Below are 19,176 nucleotides of genomic sequence, written 5' to 3' on the forward strand. Positions count from 1 at the left end.
GTGGCTGCTGAACATGGCGGGCCCCTGGTGGAGGCAGTGCCGGAGGTGGACTACAAACTCCTCTGCTGCTAGTTTATTCGAAACCCTGTGTCGTTTCAGCTCCAGGTCCGCCTCTCTCTCGTCGTCCACTCCAGGCCGGCCTTCGTGGAGCTCAGTTGCGGGGAAGGCGGTGAGTTTTTTTTTGTTGTTTCTACGCTTTTCCGGACACCGGGAAGGGAGTGCTGTCAAACCTAGCTAGAAAGGTCACACACGTCACGGAGCAGTGAACACTGGTCTCGTCCTGCCTTACTCTAGACTGTGTTGTGTTTCTTATGTTTTTTTTTTTGTTTTTTTTTTTTTTGGTCCCAACAGTTCTCAAATGAATGGTGACTTGTTGCAGGGGTGTCGGCTTGTGCCGCTTAAAGGTCAAGACCTGCTCCTGATAGTACAGAGCAGCCACACCAAGCTATGTCCTTTATTTAGCCTGCTGTCCTACACACTGTCATCCGTGTCCAGTTCTTTTAGTTATCTGTAAAAACCCTTGCTTTGATTCATTCATTCATTCATTTGACATTGACTCTCAGGTGCTGTGCCAGACTTGCTTGAGAAAACTCTTGATTTCAGAAAATGAAATTAAGACTAAACTCAGCAAAATCTCCACAATCTTGTCCAAGCAGCCGGGATATTAGGGAAGTTATTTGTGGTAATCATATAGTATCAGAGCAGGGTACTGTCTACTTTCATATAGTAAACTGTTCTGTTTAGTATGTGTAGTTTAATATCCCCCAAATCCATAATAATTACTAAATAAACACAGGACATCAGCTCAGTCAGGTTATGTGTTCATTTTTAAGTGGTAAGTGTGGTCTGATATGCAGCATGTGCCTCAATTAATCCTCTGTCTTTACTTTTGTATTTGACTTTAAGGTACAGACATCATCATGTGCACAGTTTAATCCCAAAAATGTAATTTTTACATCACTTCTAATGCGGTAAGATGTGACGTGATTTATTTATTTTTTCGTCTCTTACACTATATTAAGTAGAAGTTAAGTATAAATTTTCACAGTTAATGTTTTTGCCTCATTCTCTGCAGATACAAGTCACAGTTCCTGTATCCCACACTACAGTCTTGCTGTTGCAGAACGATACACAGCGATGCAAAACCTAAGGACCCCTTCACGTTAGCTCAGAAAGACCTGACAAGTTTATATGACGACATCAAAAAGGTAATTGTCCATAAAATATTTTGCTAGTCTTGTTAACCAAATGAGTTTTTTGACAGTACAAATTCGATTTGTTTCGCTTCACAGGAGCTGTTTGTTTCTAAAGAAGAACTGAAGTCTCTATGTGACTATTACTTTGATGGCAAAGGCAAAGCAATCCGACCGATGATTGTTGTCCTGATGGCCCGAGCCCTCAACATCCACAGCAACAGAGCAGGGTAAGACTTATCCCACTAGACACCTCTTCTACAAGTGACCTATAACACACTGGTGAACACACCCGTGCTATCATGACTGTTTAATTGTTGAGTCATAAGTCAGCATTTTTATTTCATCTCACTTCCCGATATTCTTCATTGTCCTTTTCAGAGATTTGATCCCGGGGCAGAGGTCCATAGCTATGATCTCAGAAATGATCCACACTGCCAGCCTGGTTCATGATGATGTCATAGATGGATCAGATAAGCGTAGAGGGAAGAAAACCATCAATGATGTGTGGGGGGAAAGAAAGGTAACTAAAATGAATTTTCATTATCTTACTTGATAATGTTTTAACTAAGGATGTGTATAATCTCTTTTCTCCTCTTGGTCAGGCCATCTTGGCGGGAGATTTCATTCTCTCGGCCGCCTCCATGGCCTTGGCTCGTATTGGAAACAACACAGTGGTTAAAGTGTTATCCCAGGTGATAGAAGACCTAGTCCGAGGTACACCACAGTAGACTTTCTTTTTCTAGCAGTAAATTACTTAATTTCTGCATTAAGCATCTGTGTGTATGTATGTATATGGTAGTTTAATCAAAACCAACTGTGCTTCCAGGCGAATTCATGCAGCTGGGTTCCAAAGAGAATGAGAATGAGCGATTCAAGCACTACCTCGAGAAAACCTTCAAGAAGACAGCAAGTCTTATTGCAAACAGTTGTAAAGCAGTATGTACGTTCTGTCTCCACACAAATGGCCCAAAGATGGAGAGAAGCATCGGTTTCTACACTAAATATTTTTTTGTTGACTGCCTGTCTTCTTTTATTGAAGGTATCCATTCTGGTAAATTCTGATCCTGAAGTTCATGAAATAGCCTATCAGTATGGGAGGAATGTTGGCATTGCATTCCAGGCAAGTTCTGATCTTGCAGCAATTTTTGTTTCTCTTTCTATCAGATGAGCTCTTATTTAGAACTATGTTTGTCTCGGTCCTGTAGCTAGTGGATGATGTCTTGGACTTTACATCAGGAGCCAATCATCTTGGGAAGCCCTCGGCCGCTGATCTCAAACTGGGATTAGCCACTGGACCAGTCCTATTTGCTTGTCAACAGGTGAGATCAGTGATAAGTTAAAATGGAAACGTAGAAATGGAACATAAGAATCATGTGATGACCTCCTGCAGATGTACAGCATCTGTCACTATGTACAAAATGCTCTTTATCTTTCTTTGCTTTATAGTTTCCTGAACTTCATGCAATGATTATGAGGCGTTTCAGCTCTGATGGGGATGTGGATCGAGCCTGGCAATACGTCCTTCAGGTATGACCAATAACACTGTTCAGAAACATTTGATTAGATTTACATGTAAAGTTATTGAAACAAGATGATGGACTAGGGGTAAGATGTTTCTACCTTAGTTTTTCAGTGACAGACACAATAGCTGTTTGTAACTAACCCCTTCTTGTCTTCTTTTAGAGTGATGGTGTGCAACAGACCAACTACCTGGCCCAACGCTACTGTGAAGAAGCCATCAGACAGGTCAGCATGCTCAGGCCGTCCCCAGAGAGAGACGCTCTCATCAAGCTCACTGAATTGGTGCTTACCAGAGACAAGTGAACGCCCTCCTGCTGGGGCTTCACTTCAGGCAGCTACCTGCTAAAAGGCAACTCACCCAACCCCGCCGTGTGTCTGTACTGGGCAGCACGGAAACAAAGACTAAGAAGAGACAGACGTTTGGCTCTGAGGTACCTCAGGGGCTGGTTTTAGTGCCAACTCTGAACAAGAATAGCAAGAGGCTGTGCTCGAACACTTGATCAAGCAGCACTCAAGGGTCTCTCTCAAGCGATACCTGTTTCATGTCTAAAATATACACGTGGGTGAGTCACATAATGATTTAACATACATAAATTGGTTTTTACTACGTTGTGGTGATTTGGACATCACTTGTATCAGATTATCAAACGCCTCTGAAAACTACAACCCAAACCTTCACTATGTTCAGTACTGTATTTGCAACTGCCTCCCACGCATAAAACTAGCCGACACAGTGAATACTTTACCTGCTAGTCCTGAGCTGTGGCATTGTTGCACAATCTGTAATTCCAAATGATGCATAAAAAAAATGCATAATCGTCATGAGAATGCTTGTCTGGATCTGTGTTACTGTCTTTGAAGATCTGTCCACACCTCAAAGGCCAAACAGTCATGTCTTTTTGACTTGTGAAATGTTATGAGGTTACTTCTTTAATGCAAACTGCCCTGTAACAATGAAAGCCTTAACATCCACAATGACTCTGTGCTCAATAAATCATCAGGTTTTTTTTTTTTATTTAAACTTGTCCGGCACTCAGTCTTTATTTCCTCCAAGTGACCACACATCCATGTTGTACATAGAATTGTTTATTATAAAAGACTGTACATTAATTTTTCAATCAACATTTTATATATACAAATACAGGGCAGAGAGAGAGCTTTCAATACTTCTACCCATGAAATTGAGCCAGAACGCTGTTTTAAAAATTGGAAACACTAAAGCAAATGGGCAAAATGTCAAGGCATTAGCTGCAGTATCCTTAAATGGTACACAGTGACCGCTGCGTGTTAACCTTGCATTAGAGAGCTAAGAACATGTTTGAATATTCAAGGGCTAACAGGAGGGGAAAAAAACAATACATGTTAATAAGATGATGCTAAAGACCTGAGAGTGAAACCTAATATTGATTGGCTGATTTAGATTTTAATGTGGAATATGTACACCTGTGCAGGCCAGAGGATTTCATGTTCGGAGCAGGTCAATGGTGCTTTGAGAAGACTGAGGAGGTATTAGTTGTTTGTCGGTCTACGTTACATCTGAATTGTCGCATGACAGCGTTAGGCACGACCGTTCCGATGTAACCGTCAGTGCGCACCACATGCTGTCTACCGTTATTGCCAGTAACCAATGGATCTTAGTTTGATAGTGTGGATTAGTATATAAGTAATAACAGTGATGTGACATTATCTTGCTAATAAGCATAACAAAATGTGTGTTCTTCTGCATGGAGAACAAACAACTCCATTTAATTCTTAAGGATTTTTAAATTCAAATGCAAATCGGCGTTAAAAAGGTGAGCTCATGGGAAAACCTGAAATTTAAAAAGTCATTACAACAGTGGAATACAAATTCAAACAAACCAAAAAAAGGTGAATATACTTACAACATAATGGAAGCATAATGGCATTAAACTTAAGATTACATTATCTCTTTAAATTTTGCATGCTTTAACGCAAAGACGGACTTTCATAAGTACTTGTCTCTTTGAAATACCATTTTTGAATTTGTGAATTATTGACAGGCCATCCGTTTATTTTCCCTACAAACAGGCCTCACGGTGTTGAGGAGGGCACCTCTAATGAAAACTATCATATAATCGACATTCACTGAATTTACATTACAGAAACCTCAGTGGCTGCAGCTCACATTATGTACAACTGACAGTACAAACACCTCAACCGAAGGTGTGTACATGACATTAACATTTTATTTGTTCCATAAATCCTAATACTCTTGTTCACAAAGGAGCTCAAATATTTATCTAGGCAAGGTGTACATCCTTCAGCTGTGTGACCGTTGTTTTTGAGTTCAACCCATGAGAACACGTGCAGCCCCAATTTTTTTGATTTTTTTTTATTATCATTTTATATATTCCATAAAAGTCCCTCACCTGCCCATTTAACACCAAAATAAACTAAATAGATATTACTTCTCATTTTATTTGCAATCAGTTAGGGGAAGAACTTTCTGTCCTACCAAAAGGGGATCATACAGTTACGCCTACGCGGAGTCAAGATTTCTGCTGTTGGTGTCTTCAGTGGATTATGATATGACTGAATAAATAGACTGTACTGTTACTGCGAGGTCCCTTCAGTCGGCGTAGTGCATGATGGACTCCACGTAGTTGCCGGGGAACAGGCCGGTGACGCCGTTGCACACGCCCTCAAACCAGCCGTCATCATTCTTCTTGATGACGTAGATGATTGCCCCCTCCATGAAACTCAACTCATCATCCTTGTCCTTGCTGTAGTCGTAGATGGCCACCACTGAGAAGGAAAAGGGGGAAGACACAAAGTGAGCATCCAAAGTAAAAGTAAAAGATGATTACAGATTATTTTTTTTTTTTTATATGGTTGGAAAACCTTTCTCAATGTAGCTCTTGGGAGCCCACTGCGGGTCTCCATCTGCGTAGGGGTCGTTGTAGTGCACGACAGCAGCATCCTCCTCCTCGTAATCCACCGGAGGAGGCGGCGGGGGGGGAGGAGAGTCGTCAAACATGGGCAGGTCATCCGGAGGGGGAGGGGGAGGTGGAGTTGGGGTGTCTGCAACTGTTGAATGGAGGCAGAGAAGACAGACAGTTGGGCTCAAAAGGTGGAAGAATCTGCAGTCCATACGAGCCTGACATAGAGTGGACGGCGGCCAAGACGTGCAGAATTAAATGATAGGACATGCAGAACTGTGTGTTGAAGAAAAAATTCATCAAGGAGGCCGCATCGCTGTTAGGACGTCCTGTTGATCGCTTAATAAGATAAACTGTGTTTAAGCCTCTTAAGTGGTTTGTGTTCTTCATGTTGGGGCTCTGAGACTCACTTCAGACATGCACATCCAGAAAAAAGGGAAATTACTAATGATTTATCACTGAACTGATCTGACATGCAGAGTCATGCTATTTTAGTATATTAGAGGTTTCTATGGGGGGGGGCTATAATTAGTTATTATACACGACTTGACAATTGTGTTGATAAACAATTTATCCAATTATGTAATTTTCATGAACTTCATTCATTAATTAAAGTCCATCACTGGCATTTCAGTGGCTTTCAGTCAAGAAATAAAGTACAGAATATTTCAGCTGGAGATACTTGAACATCATGCATGCTCTGGACCAACAGGGGGCAGCAAAGGGTCCTGTTGTCCTGCAGAACATTTTTGGGATTTTTTTACCTAAACAAGATTATTTAGCTCAACTTAACCTGGTGCTTTGAATAAAATATATTTAGTCCTTGAAAAAAAAAACTTCAAACAGGATCTACATCACCTGAATAACTAAATAAAAATCTGTGATGTCTCAATAATTAAAACATGGAGGCAAACATAATTAATTTGCTCTTGTACTTGTCACTTCTGCTGCCAAGGGAAATGATTCCACTGTCTATTTATCAATTTTTGATTTTTTTTAATGAGTTTGTCTCCAACAGTCTTTTCAGGCACATTCTTTGGTGGCACATTGGCACTAGAGGTTGAGAGGACGGAGGATGAACAAGCACAATGCATGCTGGGCGACGTGAAAATGGGAATAGTTAGCAACAGATAAGGAGGAAAGTGTTTTCTTAGCCTCTTCACTTACTGCTCTCCTGCATCCTGGCCACAAAGCCAGTCAGAGGTATCTGTGGAGTCAGCTGGGGCATGGGGGGAGGAGGCGGAGCGATAGACACTGAAAGCCAGCAAAGGAAAGACAGCAAGAAAGAAGAAATAAACAAACAAACAGAGAAAGCCCATCAGTCACCAAGAACTTACAGAGGAGTTAAAGAGTGCACCCCAATCCAAAGCAAACACAACACTGACAGAAACACACTGCAGGGATTGTGAGCTTGTGCACATCTAATAGAAAATCAGAGTGATGCGCAGCAGAAACACTGAAATCCACAGATGGATTGACTGACAGATTTTGCTTCACTTTGGACAATTTGTGGGAATAATTCCCAATAAATGATTGAAATTCATAGACATTTTAAGTAAATTAAATCAAAGTGTAGCAGTGTCGCCACAGACCAGACACAAATGTTCAGCCTGAAAAGTTCAATTACGCCTGTGATGGGATGTCAACTGGGTATCCAGGGATCTGAGGCCCGAAGGAAAAACTGGATTATGTTTGAGTTCTGTCGATCGGACAACAGCCAGAAGGGGGCACTGTTTACCTTGGAGATCTATTAACCTGAATTCAAAGCAAGGCTGCTTAGCTCCCTTTGGACCTGGTGTAGTTATGCACCCTGAATTCTTATTCATATTATCTCAGTCCCTCCCCACAGTGGCAGAGCACATTAGGACCAGCGCTGTGGTGAATGCACCTCCCGGTTGATGATCGTTTTATGGTTATGAGGCACTAAAACCACATTTACACTAACCATTATCATGTGATCTGTATCTGAATACACAACCTGAAAGAATGTGGGGTGTAAATACAAGCTAAACTCCTGATCTGAACGAATTCGCCCACATCTGGAGGTGGTCAGAGTCTCACGGCGACTTGATCTCAGCCAGGTGTAAATATAATTTGTACAGCGTGACCACATTCTTAAGGAAGAGGATCCTCCTGCAAATTGACGGGTCTCTAAACTCTAAATCTTTCTACCACAAATTGAAAGTGTTTCCAGTAGCTAGCACTCTTTGTTTGACTTAACGTCCAAGCACTGAAGCAAATTGCTTTTCTCAGACATGACATGCTCGTTGACGAGTCTCCTGTTCCTGCCTAATATACATAATGAGACATAATGAGACATAATGAGATTTGATCTCAATGCAAGCAAAATTTAGATAATGCTTATTAATGGGAGTGTAAATGTGCCGAACAGAGCCATGAATGTGATGTCACCAGCAGATCAATGTCTCCAGATACTGATCGCAGTTTAATCACAGCTATAAATGAGAGTTTAGCCTGTAGCGTCTCGAGCTTTAAGAAAACAAAGTCAAAAGGTCAGCGTCTATCTCTCTTGGCAGTCATCGCTCATCTGCACTGCATCTTCTGTAGAATTCAAGGACGAGACATTCTGCATCAATATTTAAGACATCCTACTGTCAAAAAAAAATAAATAAAAAAAAGCTTTAACCTGCACTTTAAGAGTTGAAAGATAAGTCAATAATTCTGACAAGAATGCAGGTTTGACCTTCAGAGAGCAGTGACTCCCTCTCAGATATGAAGGACTGGTCTGTAGCTACAAAGGTTAGCTTGTTTTAGTTTCTGACTGTGCAATTAGGAAAAATGTGAGAGTGTTGCGCTTCAGCGACAGTTTTGGATCTATGATGGAGGCTAAGATTGGAGACAGAAGGGCCTTACTTGAGTTCTGGCTGTAGCCAGGGGTGCCTCCATTAATATGAGGCTGCTGCTGCTGCTGTTGCTGCTGCTGCTGTTGCTGCTGTTGCTGCTGCTGCTGTTGTAGTTGTTGCTGCTGCTGCAAGGAGAACTGGGAAGTGACCGAAGGCGCCCGCCGGTAGGTGCCCGTGGCCGACACCATAGAGATAGAGGAGTTGGAGGGGTTGTGGCGCGATATCTGCCGCGAGATGGTTCCAAACTGGGACATTGGAGCGGGGCCCAGACCAGGCCCAGGGGCCACCACTAGAAACACCCAAAGATGGGGGGAAGGAAGAGGAAAGACAGGCAGGATCAACGAGGGAAGGGGGTTAGACAGAAGAGATGGAAAGGGGGAAGGGGGACCACCCACAACATTAATCAACTGCTTAAAAATTAACGTGAGCTTTTAAATACTGACATTAGATTAGAGCCCGACACCTTCTGCAAGAATCAATCAATAACCAATCAGAGGGAGCAGATGAGCTGAACATCCAACATAGATTGTTAATTGATATCACTGTTACACAGACATTTCATGAAGAGAAAATGAAACATGAAAATCTCAGAGGGTCGTCCAAATACATCCATCATTTGAAGGTTCTTTTGAAATAAAACAAAGGGAAACTGGGGCGGGTGGGGGAGTGTCAGCGAGAAAACAGAGGAGCAACTGAGCAGACTAATCCTTCATGGTTTAACTGAACTGGCTGTGAAAATAAACTCTTCAAACCCTTTTCATGGACGTGATTTTAAATAACTACTTGAAGGACGGCAGGAGGAGTTCCTGATTGAGTGCATCCAAGTGTCATTGCCTTGGCCGTCTGAGAAGAACCACATTACCTCCTCGAACTGCTACATCAAAAACTCCAGTATTAAAATATTGTGGAAGCATTGTGAGCGTGTGTGTGGAAAACAAAAACAGAGACGGACAGAATGGAGTGAAATGCCGCTTTGCTTGAGTATTTCCTGTTCATATTTCCAGATAACGTGCTGTCTCTCAGGAGATGCCATTGAGATAGGGACGGGTGGAACCGGAGGAAGCAGAGATTCAGAGGAGCAACAACAACAAACAAACTCGACTCCAGAATGTCACAGGCAGAAGCAATTACGTCTGGATGTGCACGTTGACGTTGTGAGAATAAATCCCCCGTGTTTCTTGTCATGTCATTGAAGAATTTCCATCTGGATGGAGCCGATCAGATATGAGCAGCCACCGTCAAACACACACAGACACACACTAATCATAACAGCTGGATGCTTCTCAATCCTGCAGAGCTCTCAGAGTAAACCAAAAATCACTCAGTGACTCAGAGTCAACACGTGTAAATTAAAGCTGCATTCGACAAAGTTTGCAGCACACCAAAGGCTGTTTGAAGGTTTTAGAGCATCATTAGCCAGAAATCATATTATGCAACATCAGCTGCGGGTCAAACAGTCGCACAATTGAGCATTGACTCACTGTTTTATATTTCAGGCTTCAATGCATCATTTAAAACCCCCCCCCCTCGACCCACACAGATGCTATTTGTATCATTAAACTTAATTGACTGCTCTTACTTACTATTTGCTAGTTTGAAAGTAGTTAATCAACACACCCTGATAATTCATCTAGCGGCTAAACTACTTTAGGCCTTTTCTTTTTTCTTTTTTTTTTTAAACATATGCATCTGGAGAGAAATAAACCTGCTTTAGAGTCATTCTGCAAGCTACTCTCAGACTATTGGCCTGATGTTTCTTATATTTTTTGTTTGTGTGAAATATAATTTGGAACTACTTATGTACTAACTTTGTGTTGTACAACCTGTTTTGATTTAGTCATACATACATTTCCACTTTGTTAAAAAGAGGCCAGTTTTGAATTTAGCCTGTAACAGCAGGTACAGCCCTGAAGCAGCTTTAACCTCAGTCAGCTTGCTGGGAGAAAGCAAAGAAAATCAAATCATACAGTGACATACTCTACCTGCGCCAAAGAAGTCTCATAGCCCTGAAGGTAAATTAATTTGATCTTTGTTTGGAAATACGGCACACATTCTGCTGGTGCAGCATCTCACTTGGAAGGTCTTAAGATTTTATTCTTGAATTTATAGCTTTTTAAAGTTGCCAGTGGGCTTGGAAATTTTTTTTAACAGCTTGAGATCAAATGGAAATGAGCAGGTTTCAAGATCCTGCAGGCACTAATTAACTTTAGCCATGTCTTAGATGATATGAGACTTCTTCATTAGCCAATATCAGAGACCTGAGAAGAATTAGAATTAGTAGTGTACCACCACCACCACCAGGAAAGAAGAAAAAGAAAAATTGTTCCATAAAAAAGCAATGCCATCTTTCCATGAACTGCACGGTCAAAACCGAACTGTGCCTGTTTCTCCAAACAGAAGCACATGTTCACACTGCAAGCAACCACAGAGCTGAACAACCAGGACATTTTGGCTGACTGTGTTTAGGTCAACAAGTTCATTGGCAGAGAAAAATTGGCCAAGCCGGTTTCCCATCCATCCTCATCTACTGAATAATGCGATTGCATTTGATTGATAATGCTTTTCTCCAGGAAGCACAATTTTGGGGGATTTTTCCCCCCCATTCATGAATTAATGAATTTTAGCAAGGTGTGTCTGCTTCACAATTTAAATCGTTCAAAAACATCTTTTCACAGCCTCATTTAATTAAATATATATATGTCTATGAAATATGTTAATAAGCGCCTCGTTACTTGCAGTGTGTACAGAACGGCACCCATCCACACCCACAACAGTCTTGTTTGTGCACGTTAGAAGAAACGAGAAGATCGTGATTGACGAGCCGATCGTCCACCTTCCAGATTGCAGGCAGAACAGTGGCGGCCTCAGGTTTGGAGGAGTCTCACCTATGGGTGGTGGTGGCGGCGGTGGTGGTGGTGTTGGGGGTGCAGGCCCGGCCATGGGGGAAGCAGGTGGAGGTAGAGGAGGAGGAAGGGGTGGGGGAGGCGGAGGAGCTCCCGGGGGAGCAGACATGGGTGGGACTGAAAGGAGCATTTTCATTAGTTCGACACTGAAGCGCCCTCTGCCGCCTCCAGCACCTTTACAGTTACATAACATTGCATCGCTTTACTGGAGAACCCTTTGGGGCCGAGGGAGCATTTCGACTCCGGCAAGGCACACACTTCTTTGTGGTACGATTTGAGTGTTTCCATGGCGACTGCTGCTGGCCTTTTCCCGGTGTCGAGAACGGCTACTGCATAAACCTAAAATACTCCTTTCCTCGGCTCCGACCGCGGGCAGAAGTTCAACAAAGCGCAGTCCCTGGCCTGTTTATGATAACATAATGCATGTGTAGATTGTGCGTGGTGTTATGTGGGTCTGCTGATGTGCTGTAAAGCAGAGCAGGCCTAACGCAGCTTGGCCTATTTACACAGTAGGATAGAGAATCATCTGTGCTTAGAACACAATGGGCCTGTATAATCCCTGTCTGGTAAACAGTCTCCTATCTGCACTGATACTGTTAAATTTACACCTTGTTGAGTGGAGTCCGTTATATAATAGATTGTATCCAGCCATATAAATATTTAAAAAATAAAATTACAAATATTTTTTTGTGCTCCAAATTTAAAACCTTTTTTCGAATATTTGGAATGATGCTTTTAAACTTGATCTAGACATAAATATGTAGTTTGGACTAAAAGCGTACGACAGGCATTTAGTGACTTTGTCTGTGGTCTCATTTTGGCACCAAAGTAAACTCTGCCTGAAGCTGACACAGGTATGTGTGTTGTGCAAACAGGGACCCTGTATTCTCATCACTGCCTGTCAATGTTGACAGAGAGACGTGTCATTTCACTCAGGTCGAACACGCCAGATTTCAACTGGCATGAGTTTCTGAGGGCAAAGACAGATGTTTGGGGACTATAAACTGCAGATATTTGTTCAACTGTACACTCAAAGGAGTTCTTATAAAGCTTGAAAATCCCTTTAGCTGGTGCTTGGAACATGGGAGAGGGGAACTATGGGCTCCAAAAGCAAATTTAATGACATTCTCAGGTGGGCTATCTGCTCAGTCCTGTCGGGAGGGGCGGGTTTTATTGCAGGCTTTTCAAAATGCCTGAAGCCGGATGCCTACAATCCTTCCCCTGCCTTATATCAGCTGGAGAGAAAATGACTGGCCTGCAGGAAATGTTTACTGAAAGCCGCCGTGGCAGCTTGCTGTGCAGTAACAAACACTCACCTGAGCCAGACATGGGGATGGAGGGCGTAGGCACTGCGATGGGAATGCCAATTCCACTGCTGCCACTGTTCTCCCTGCTGCCGCTCCCTCCGCTGCTTCCACTGAAGGAGACGGAAGAGAAAGAGGACAGCGTTATATTCAGGGCGACCTGCTCAGACGGCGCACCAAGTAAAAAAAAAAAAAAAAAAAGCTGCGTCTCAGCTTTCCTCCCATTTAGAAGCACAAAACTTCACTCACATCATGAGACTGAGCTGCAGTGCAACACGTGCCGGAGAGAAAGATATCAGAGTCTCTAATGAAAATCAGAACAGAATAAACAGAAATATGGCCCAGACTTAAAATAGATAATCAAGCGTTTTGCACACCAGCGACACAAAAATACCTCACTGTAGATTCTCTAATTGCGCTGCAATGCTTGAACTAATTCACAGAGATTATCAAACGCACCCGCCCTACTCATGAGGGCTGCTTTCATTTTGAAATAGAATGGGGTTAAAGCTAAATTTACAACACTTTGTTGTGCATGATATAAACCTTTGCCAAACAATTCAAACACTGCTCATTTTAGATGATTCCCTGATGCTACAAGGTGTAAAAATATATACAGCAGGCTCGATAGCTTTATGAGAACATTGTTCAAATGGGTTGTGGAAAAGCCAGACTAAGTCAATATCATTAACACAAGATGATGAACAGGACATTTTAGAAAAATAAGACAACTGTAACGGATGTTACACAAGCGGAAGATTGTGTAGATTTCAACTGTTTCTACTTACAATTAGTTGATTAATAAAAGTCACATATTCATAATCAAGTTCTAAACATTATCAACTACCTATCCTAATTTGATAGACAGGATTGGTTTGGTCCCTGCTGCCTGTATAAGCGCTGTTTCAGCCTGCGTTTGACCCCCGGGTCCTTAGATCAACGGCCTGGCTGACTAAATCCACCCCCACCCCTCCTCCCTCTCACACTCTCTCTGGTGTTGATCCCCAGTTCTGCCCGGCCCCTCTCCTTTTCTTTTTTCCCTGCCTCTTTCATCCCAGCCTTTTGACTGATCCCGCTCCCTTCTTCTCACCCCTAACCTTCCTTCGACCTCTTCATCTTATCTCCTCATCGCTTGGAAAGCGATTCCCCTTTCGTCTCCCACAACCCCCTCACCCCCGTCTCTGCTGATTCCTTCCATCCCACTGAACCCTTGCTCGCGCCTGTCTACCCCCACATCTCTTTATCCCCCTTCCCATCATCTCCCTCTCCTCTCTTATCCATCTCAATCAGGCCCTGGGGCTCTTCAGGCAACCACAACAGGGGTAACCCTCTGAAGTGTGTTGGTGGCAGGAGGAGTGTAGTGGGGACAAAAGCGAAACACTGTTGTATTATGAACATTGTAATTCAGCCCCCCTCCCGTCGGCCTGTTTCAGATTTATCCATTCTCATCCCTCTTTAACTAACTTCTTCCTTCCTTTAATATCTTTACCAGCTTTTGCCTCTTCTTTATTTCAAAACGCAGATAACTAAAAGCACCTCCAGCTCAGTTTCCCCTGCCCAGCTCCCCCCCCCCCCGCACCCTGCCCGATCTGCACAACACAGGGAGTTGTTTATAAATCAGCCGATTCTGTAACACGCAGCCAAGCCTGAAAAAGTTCCGGCTCACTTGCTACCAGCAAACAAAATTCCCTGGAGTCAAAAATACAAAGACATAATGGAAATAAAATGAACAGAAGTTAAAAACAAAATGTGTTAGAAAATAAAAAAGCATGTGTTCAGGCGTTGTGACATGATATGATTTGACATGAAAAACAAGGTTACAAACTGTGTGCAAACCACAATCAGCACACTGGAGCCTTAAATGCATATTTCTGGAAAATTAAGGCAGTTCGCTTCTATTTGCACTTAAAGATTTGCAAAGGTGATCTGCACAGAAAACGCAACTCAAATGCAAAAACAAATATATAACCACACTGATACAGAGCGTGTTAGAGCGAAATGTGGACATTTCAGTCATATTGAACCTCAGTTCAATGTGGATCAGTTCCTCTGTTGCAGATTTAAGAAGCCTCATCAAATTCTTTAAAGTCTAAAAAAAAAAAAAAAATGAACTAGTAAATGTAAATTAATAAAGAGCTACTCAGAAGAAAGCCTAATGGGTCCTGCTTTTGCTTTGGGTATTTCTCAAACAGCTAACAAATCCAATCTCAATACTTTGACTCTCTGTCTGAGACTGCAGCAGAAGAGATGGCAGAGAAGGGACAGAGATGGATCATGACATGCACTAAAGGCCCAGAGACGAAGACGAAGCAGGGGATGCTGTGGTTCATGATCAGTGCCTTAACCCTCCGGCCACCAGGGAACTTCTAATTACTTTCAATTAGATTTAAAATTGAAGGAGAATATAGCAGCAGAAGAGGGCAGGCTTTCTGAGGCTGTACATAATTAAACATTCATACCGTCTTAAGAGTCTTTAGTTTAGTTTGGAAGGTTGAGGCGGGAATCCGACTTCATACCAACAGCGTTAGAACGAATTTCATTAGCACGGCTGAGCATGTTTTCTAAAAATAATGATATGCCTGCATGTGACAGCGTAATCCTCACATGTTGGATAATAACCGGCACTGAATGGTGGGAACACACATATGCCCGATATTGAATTTAGTCCTCAGATGAAGATGGCAGAGACAGATGAGCTGAATAAGCGTGGCCAACTTCCAGCCCGTATAATCAAATAATGATGCCACAGCAATATTTGCTGAAGCCATCGAGGGGTGGGTGGGGAGGAGAGCATCGCTTTGTTAAAGGGACATTAGATGAGTAATAGTGATGCTGAATGTCCAAAAAGATCTGCCTGCTCCACCAGCTGGGAGTTTGGCTTTGAGGGGTAAAGGCTGAGCTTTGTGCAAACATACATGAACAGGAAAGACAAGTTTGGCGACGGAAGGGAAAATAATAATAATTAAAAAAAAAAAAAAAAACTTATGTCATAATTTATGAGCTCCGAAGTCAGCATAATAAGCTTTTTAGCTAATGAGCCAACCTCACTCTCTCGTAACTCAAATTTGATGAAAGCGCTGCCCGCTGCCTTGGCGTGGAGAATTCTGGGGAACAGACCTTGAGAGCTGCATGCGAAGGGGGGTTTTGAGCACCGATGTTGACTTAGGGGTTTTTAAAACATGCATTTTATATATCGGAGGCTTTTACGGATATTAATGACAGGAACCCAGGCTGTGATAAGAAACCCCCCCCTTGGTGTCAGGCAACTGCTGGAGAGGTGCCGAACACACTTACCGAGGAGATGGAATAATAATGCCACCTCTATTTATCCTAAAATAGGGCGAAATGTGGAAACCTCATTAATTTCTGCATTGCAGATTTTAGACACTTTCATCGACGATATTAGTTCTGGAGGAGTTGTCTCTGTATCAGCAGGGGGCAAGAGTGTTTGACTTTCATCAGTCTGATATTATGAGACTCCATACTATCTTTTTTTGCATCACAACACTGCCGTTGCTTTGGCTGAAATGTTTCAACATTTAAAGTTTCCAGAACACGCTACAGTTGCTATTTAACTTTTTTTTTTTTTCCCTCCAAGTTGACTTTCTGCCACTGCTTCCTCGTACTCAGATGCTCTTCCAACAAATGTTTAGGGGTTAAATGCTGCAGATAAACTTGGATTTGCTTGAAGCAGTGTGGTGTTGGTCGAAGCTGAAAAGTGCAATGAAATATGAGCAGAAGATGTCCCAGTGACTCAAAGCCATTTCAACTGTGTAAATGCACGATCATTTAAGTACTACAAGTGTGCTCGGAAGGATTTAATTGGCCAGCGCAGTTCATAACTGGTTGTCGATGTGTCATCCAATTTAAACAAACAGCTGAACCAGGTACAGCTATTTTGCCCAGTGAACTCATGAGATTTTTTTTTTTTTTTTTTGGCAGCGCTGAGCTCATTAAAATGAATGAGGTGTGTGTTTTTCTTCAGTGCTGTTGTCTATTTCTATACAGAGTAAAACTTCAGAAGCTTTTGTGTGTGTGTGTGAATGAAATCTGCATCCACCTGTGTGTGCGTTGCCTCTGGTTGAGCGACGCCGTGCGCCCGGGGCTGTGCTGCTGGCCGTGCTGGCTGCCCAGTCGGGCGGGACTGGTCATGTAGTCATTGGGCACCGTGGGCGGCTTTACTGGCTCCAAGGTCTTGTAGGACGTGTTGCGTCTGCAGCGGTGTGAGGATAGAAAAACAAAACACTAATAATGAGGAAGCGAAAACAAATGTTACCAGAATTCAGCTCAAATCCTGCCAGAGCTATGAAGCCGTGTTCACTTGGGCGAAGAAAATCTTATCAACTGGATGACGCGAGCCACCGGCAGGATGTCAGGACCTCAGTCTACCCCGAGAAGAGCGTCGCCAACTGTTGCTGTGCGTCAGAAGATGACTAGCTTCATCAGGGCAGGACACCTGTCTAACATTATGAGATATGAGTTCCCAGTCTTCTGTTTTTCCTGGATCCCTTTTGTCTTGCATCGATTTTGTCCTGTGCATGTGTGTGTAGGAGCCAAATGCAGACTGATCCATCATGACTGCAGCCGAGTTAAAATATAATGCCCTGCAACAGCTTCATGCTCAGTGGGTTGTGTTTGCTCCCTTAGCTATTTCCTGCTACTTTCCCCCCAAAAAAAAAAAAAAAAAAGAGAGAGAAATGCCCAAGAAATATGTAATAATAATTCAATGTGCTTTAACGGCAGGCTCTTTAATGACCCTCACAGGAGCCTCATGTTTTTGTCATTTGGTGTTTGATAATTAGAGGATTCCTTTTTCCTTTGATGGTGACCAAAATGGAAATCTTACCCGAGCGTACCGCGCCCTGACATGGGAGGGCTCGGAGGCTTCTGCGTCGGCGGATTTGTCCTTGATAGTGTCCCTCCTCTGATGGACTGATTGTTTCCATGTTGCTATGGTGAGCAGAAAAGATCCTTGTTTAACTGAAGGACATTACTTCAAATGCAGTGGTGAGATTATACTTGTTTGACAAAAGTCAAAATGTTACAGGCTGCACAGACAACTCAAGAGCTGAGATGTATGTTTCAGTAGGTAATGTAATCAAACTCCTGCTTGGGCAAAAAAGCAAGCGTGTACCGAGAAAATAAAGTAAATTTGGCGTTAACAGGAGTCTGGATTAGCAGAATTGCAAATTCCAGTGTATTAGCACAATGTGAGTCGTCTGGGAAGCCTATAAAGGTTTTCAATAAACTAGAGAAAAGTTACAGATGGTGTAAATGAGACGACATGTACACGGTTGGCTGACAGAGAGCGTGTTACAGATCCTTCACTAAAAAGGACTACAAGTCGGTTAATGGGGAATAACAGAGGGAATGTCAACAATAATCACATGTAGAGGGGTTTGCTGTGAAAGGGAGTTTGATATATTCTAACAAAATGGGTCATGTGACAAAACTGGACTTACCTTGGCTTTTAACCACTTAGTGTGGGCAAAGGGAGGAAACAAAAAAGAGAGACACAAAGAGGGCATGTCAAAATGACCATGTCTGAACGGATCAGCAGAAGACAAAGCACGAGTGAGCAAGAGAAAAACGATTCCTTATTGTATTTACACTGCGTAAACATTTAGAAAAGCACTTACACCACCACAGGAGAAAACAGTGTTTCTCCTCCTGACTGTTGATCTCTTTTCTCAGACCTACAGCACCACACCCAATGACACAGTCACACTGGAAGGAAATCTATGAGATCTGATGAGTAAGACTGATTGGATATACGTGAAACCAGTTTTATCTAACCGGAGAATATTACAGACTGCCTGTCAGTGGCAATTTTACCTTCTCATATTAATATGCAAGTTTAGAATCTACTGAGCACAATCCTGTTTGTTTGACTTAATTTGATCTACATATACATGGTTTGGATAATTTCAAATAAATTAATTTCTGGCAGCGATGAGAAGCAGCCTGGTACTTGTGTGGGCCAATGTCAAAGAGAATACGGTGCCAATGTAGCAGCGGGGTTAATCTGCAGTTTGACTACTGCAGAGTCAAGTGGCTCATCCATAATGCAACGTCCCCAATGGCCTTTGCAGAAAACGTTGTAGCATCGCAAGGCCACGAGAGAAGGAGACAGAATGAAAAATCAAGCGCAAGATTCACGACTCAGATCGGTGTGTAGCGACCTCTGCCCCTTTAAAAAGCAGAAAACACCTTCAGTGCGACTGAGAAGGGTAAATTTTACTCCCCCGGGTTATCAGAGCTAGACGAGATTCAATTTTCAATCTAGGTCATACTGGAAATGCCAAGTTCGACTACAGCCCTCCCTTATCTTCTTGGCAAATGCTGTATCTTTGTTTTGCTCCACAAACCAAACCGCCAGCGTGGAAATGCTTTAGCAGGGCGAGTCTGATGGGTTAATGCTTTGTAAAGAGGAGACTTTTTCTGAGGTCTGGTTAGTCATCCGAAAAATATGCCTTAAAACATATGAC

General features: G+C 42.6%; 2 protein-coding genes across 17 annotated transcripts in view; one reads left to right on the top strand and one right to left on the bottom strand.

Annotated features, from left to right (window-relative positions):
• The first annotated feature begins 13 nt into the window (after positions 1-13).
• Positions 14-3,726, top strand: pdss1 (prenyl (decaprenyl) diphosphate synthase, subunit 1). Its single transcript, XM_029529357.1, has 11 exons — positions 14-169; positions 907-971; positions 1,076-1,208; positions 1,293-1,423; positions 1,575-1,716; positions 1,799-1,910; positions 2,023-2,132; positions 2,236-2,316; positions 2,402-2,515; positions 2,643-2,723; positions 2,880-3,726. Exons 1-11 carry the CDS (start codon positions 14-16, stop codon positions 3,018-3,020), a joined length of 1,266 nt encoding a protein of 421 aa, XP_029385217.1. The 3' UTR covers positions 3,021-3,726.
• Positions 3,727-3,787: 61 nt separating this feature from the next.
• The window catches only part of abi1a (abl-interactor 1a), a 41,542-nt gene continuing 26,153 nt past the window's right edge, over positions 3,788-19,176 (bottom strand). For 2 of the 16 annotated variants that reach the window (XM_029529352.1, XM_029529350.1), the window contains 5 exons: positions 17,535-17,638; positions 16,749-16,901; positions 12,701-12,801; positions 5,580-5,765; positions 3,788-5,483 (listed from right to left, as the gene is read on the bottom strand). In XM_029529352.1, coding sequence (XP_029385212.1) covers positions 5,308-5,483; positions 5,580-5,765; positions 12,701-12,801; positions 16,749-16,901; positions 17,535-17,638 — 720 coding nt within the window. In that variant the 3' untranslated portion in view covers positions 3,788-5,307. Of the gene's footprint in view, positions 5,484-5,579; positions 5,766-6,784; positions 6,872-8,491; positions 8,771-11,366; positions 11,502-12,700; positions 12,802-16,748; positions 16,902-17,534; positions 17,639-18,150; positions 18,166-19,176 lie in introns of all 16 variants that reach the window. The other 14 variants (XM_029529340.1, XM_029529338.1, XM_029529344.1 and 11 more) reach the window with 14 other exon arrangements.

Source organism: Echeneis naucrates, chromosome 20 (assembly GCF_900963305.1).
Source record: "Echeneis naucrates chromosome 20, fEcheNa1.1, whole genome shotgun sequence".
NCBI classification, from domain to species: Eukaryota; Metazoa; Chordata; class Actinopteri; order Carangiformes; family Echeneidae; genus Echeneis; species Echeneis naucrates.

Coding starts and splice junctions, on each gene's coding strand:
- pdss1 (XM_029529357.1), top strand. CDS start 14: ATGGCGGGCCCCTGGTGGAGGCAGTGCCGGAGGTGGACTACAAACTCC. Junction 972..1,075: donor TTTACATCACTTCTAATGCG/GTAAGATGTGAC, acceptor CATTCTCTGCAG/ATACAAGTCACAGTTCCTGT. Junction 2,133..2,235: donor TTGCAAACAGTTGTAAAGCA/GTATGTACGTTC, acceptor CTTTTATTGAAG/GTATCCATTCTGGTAAATTC.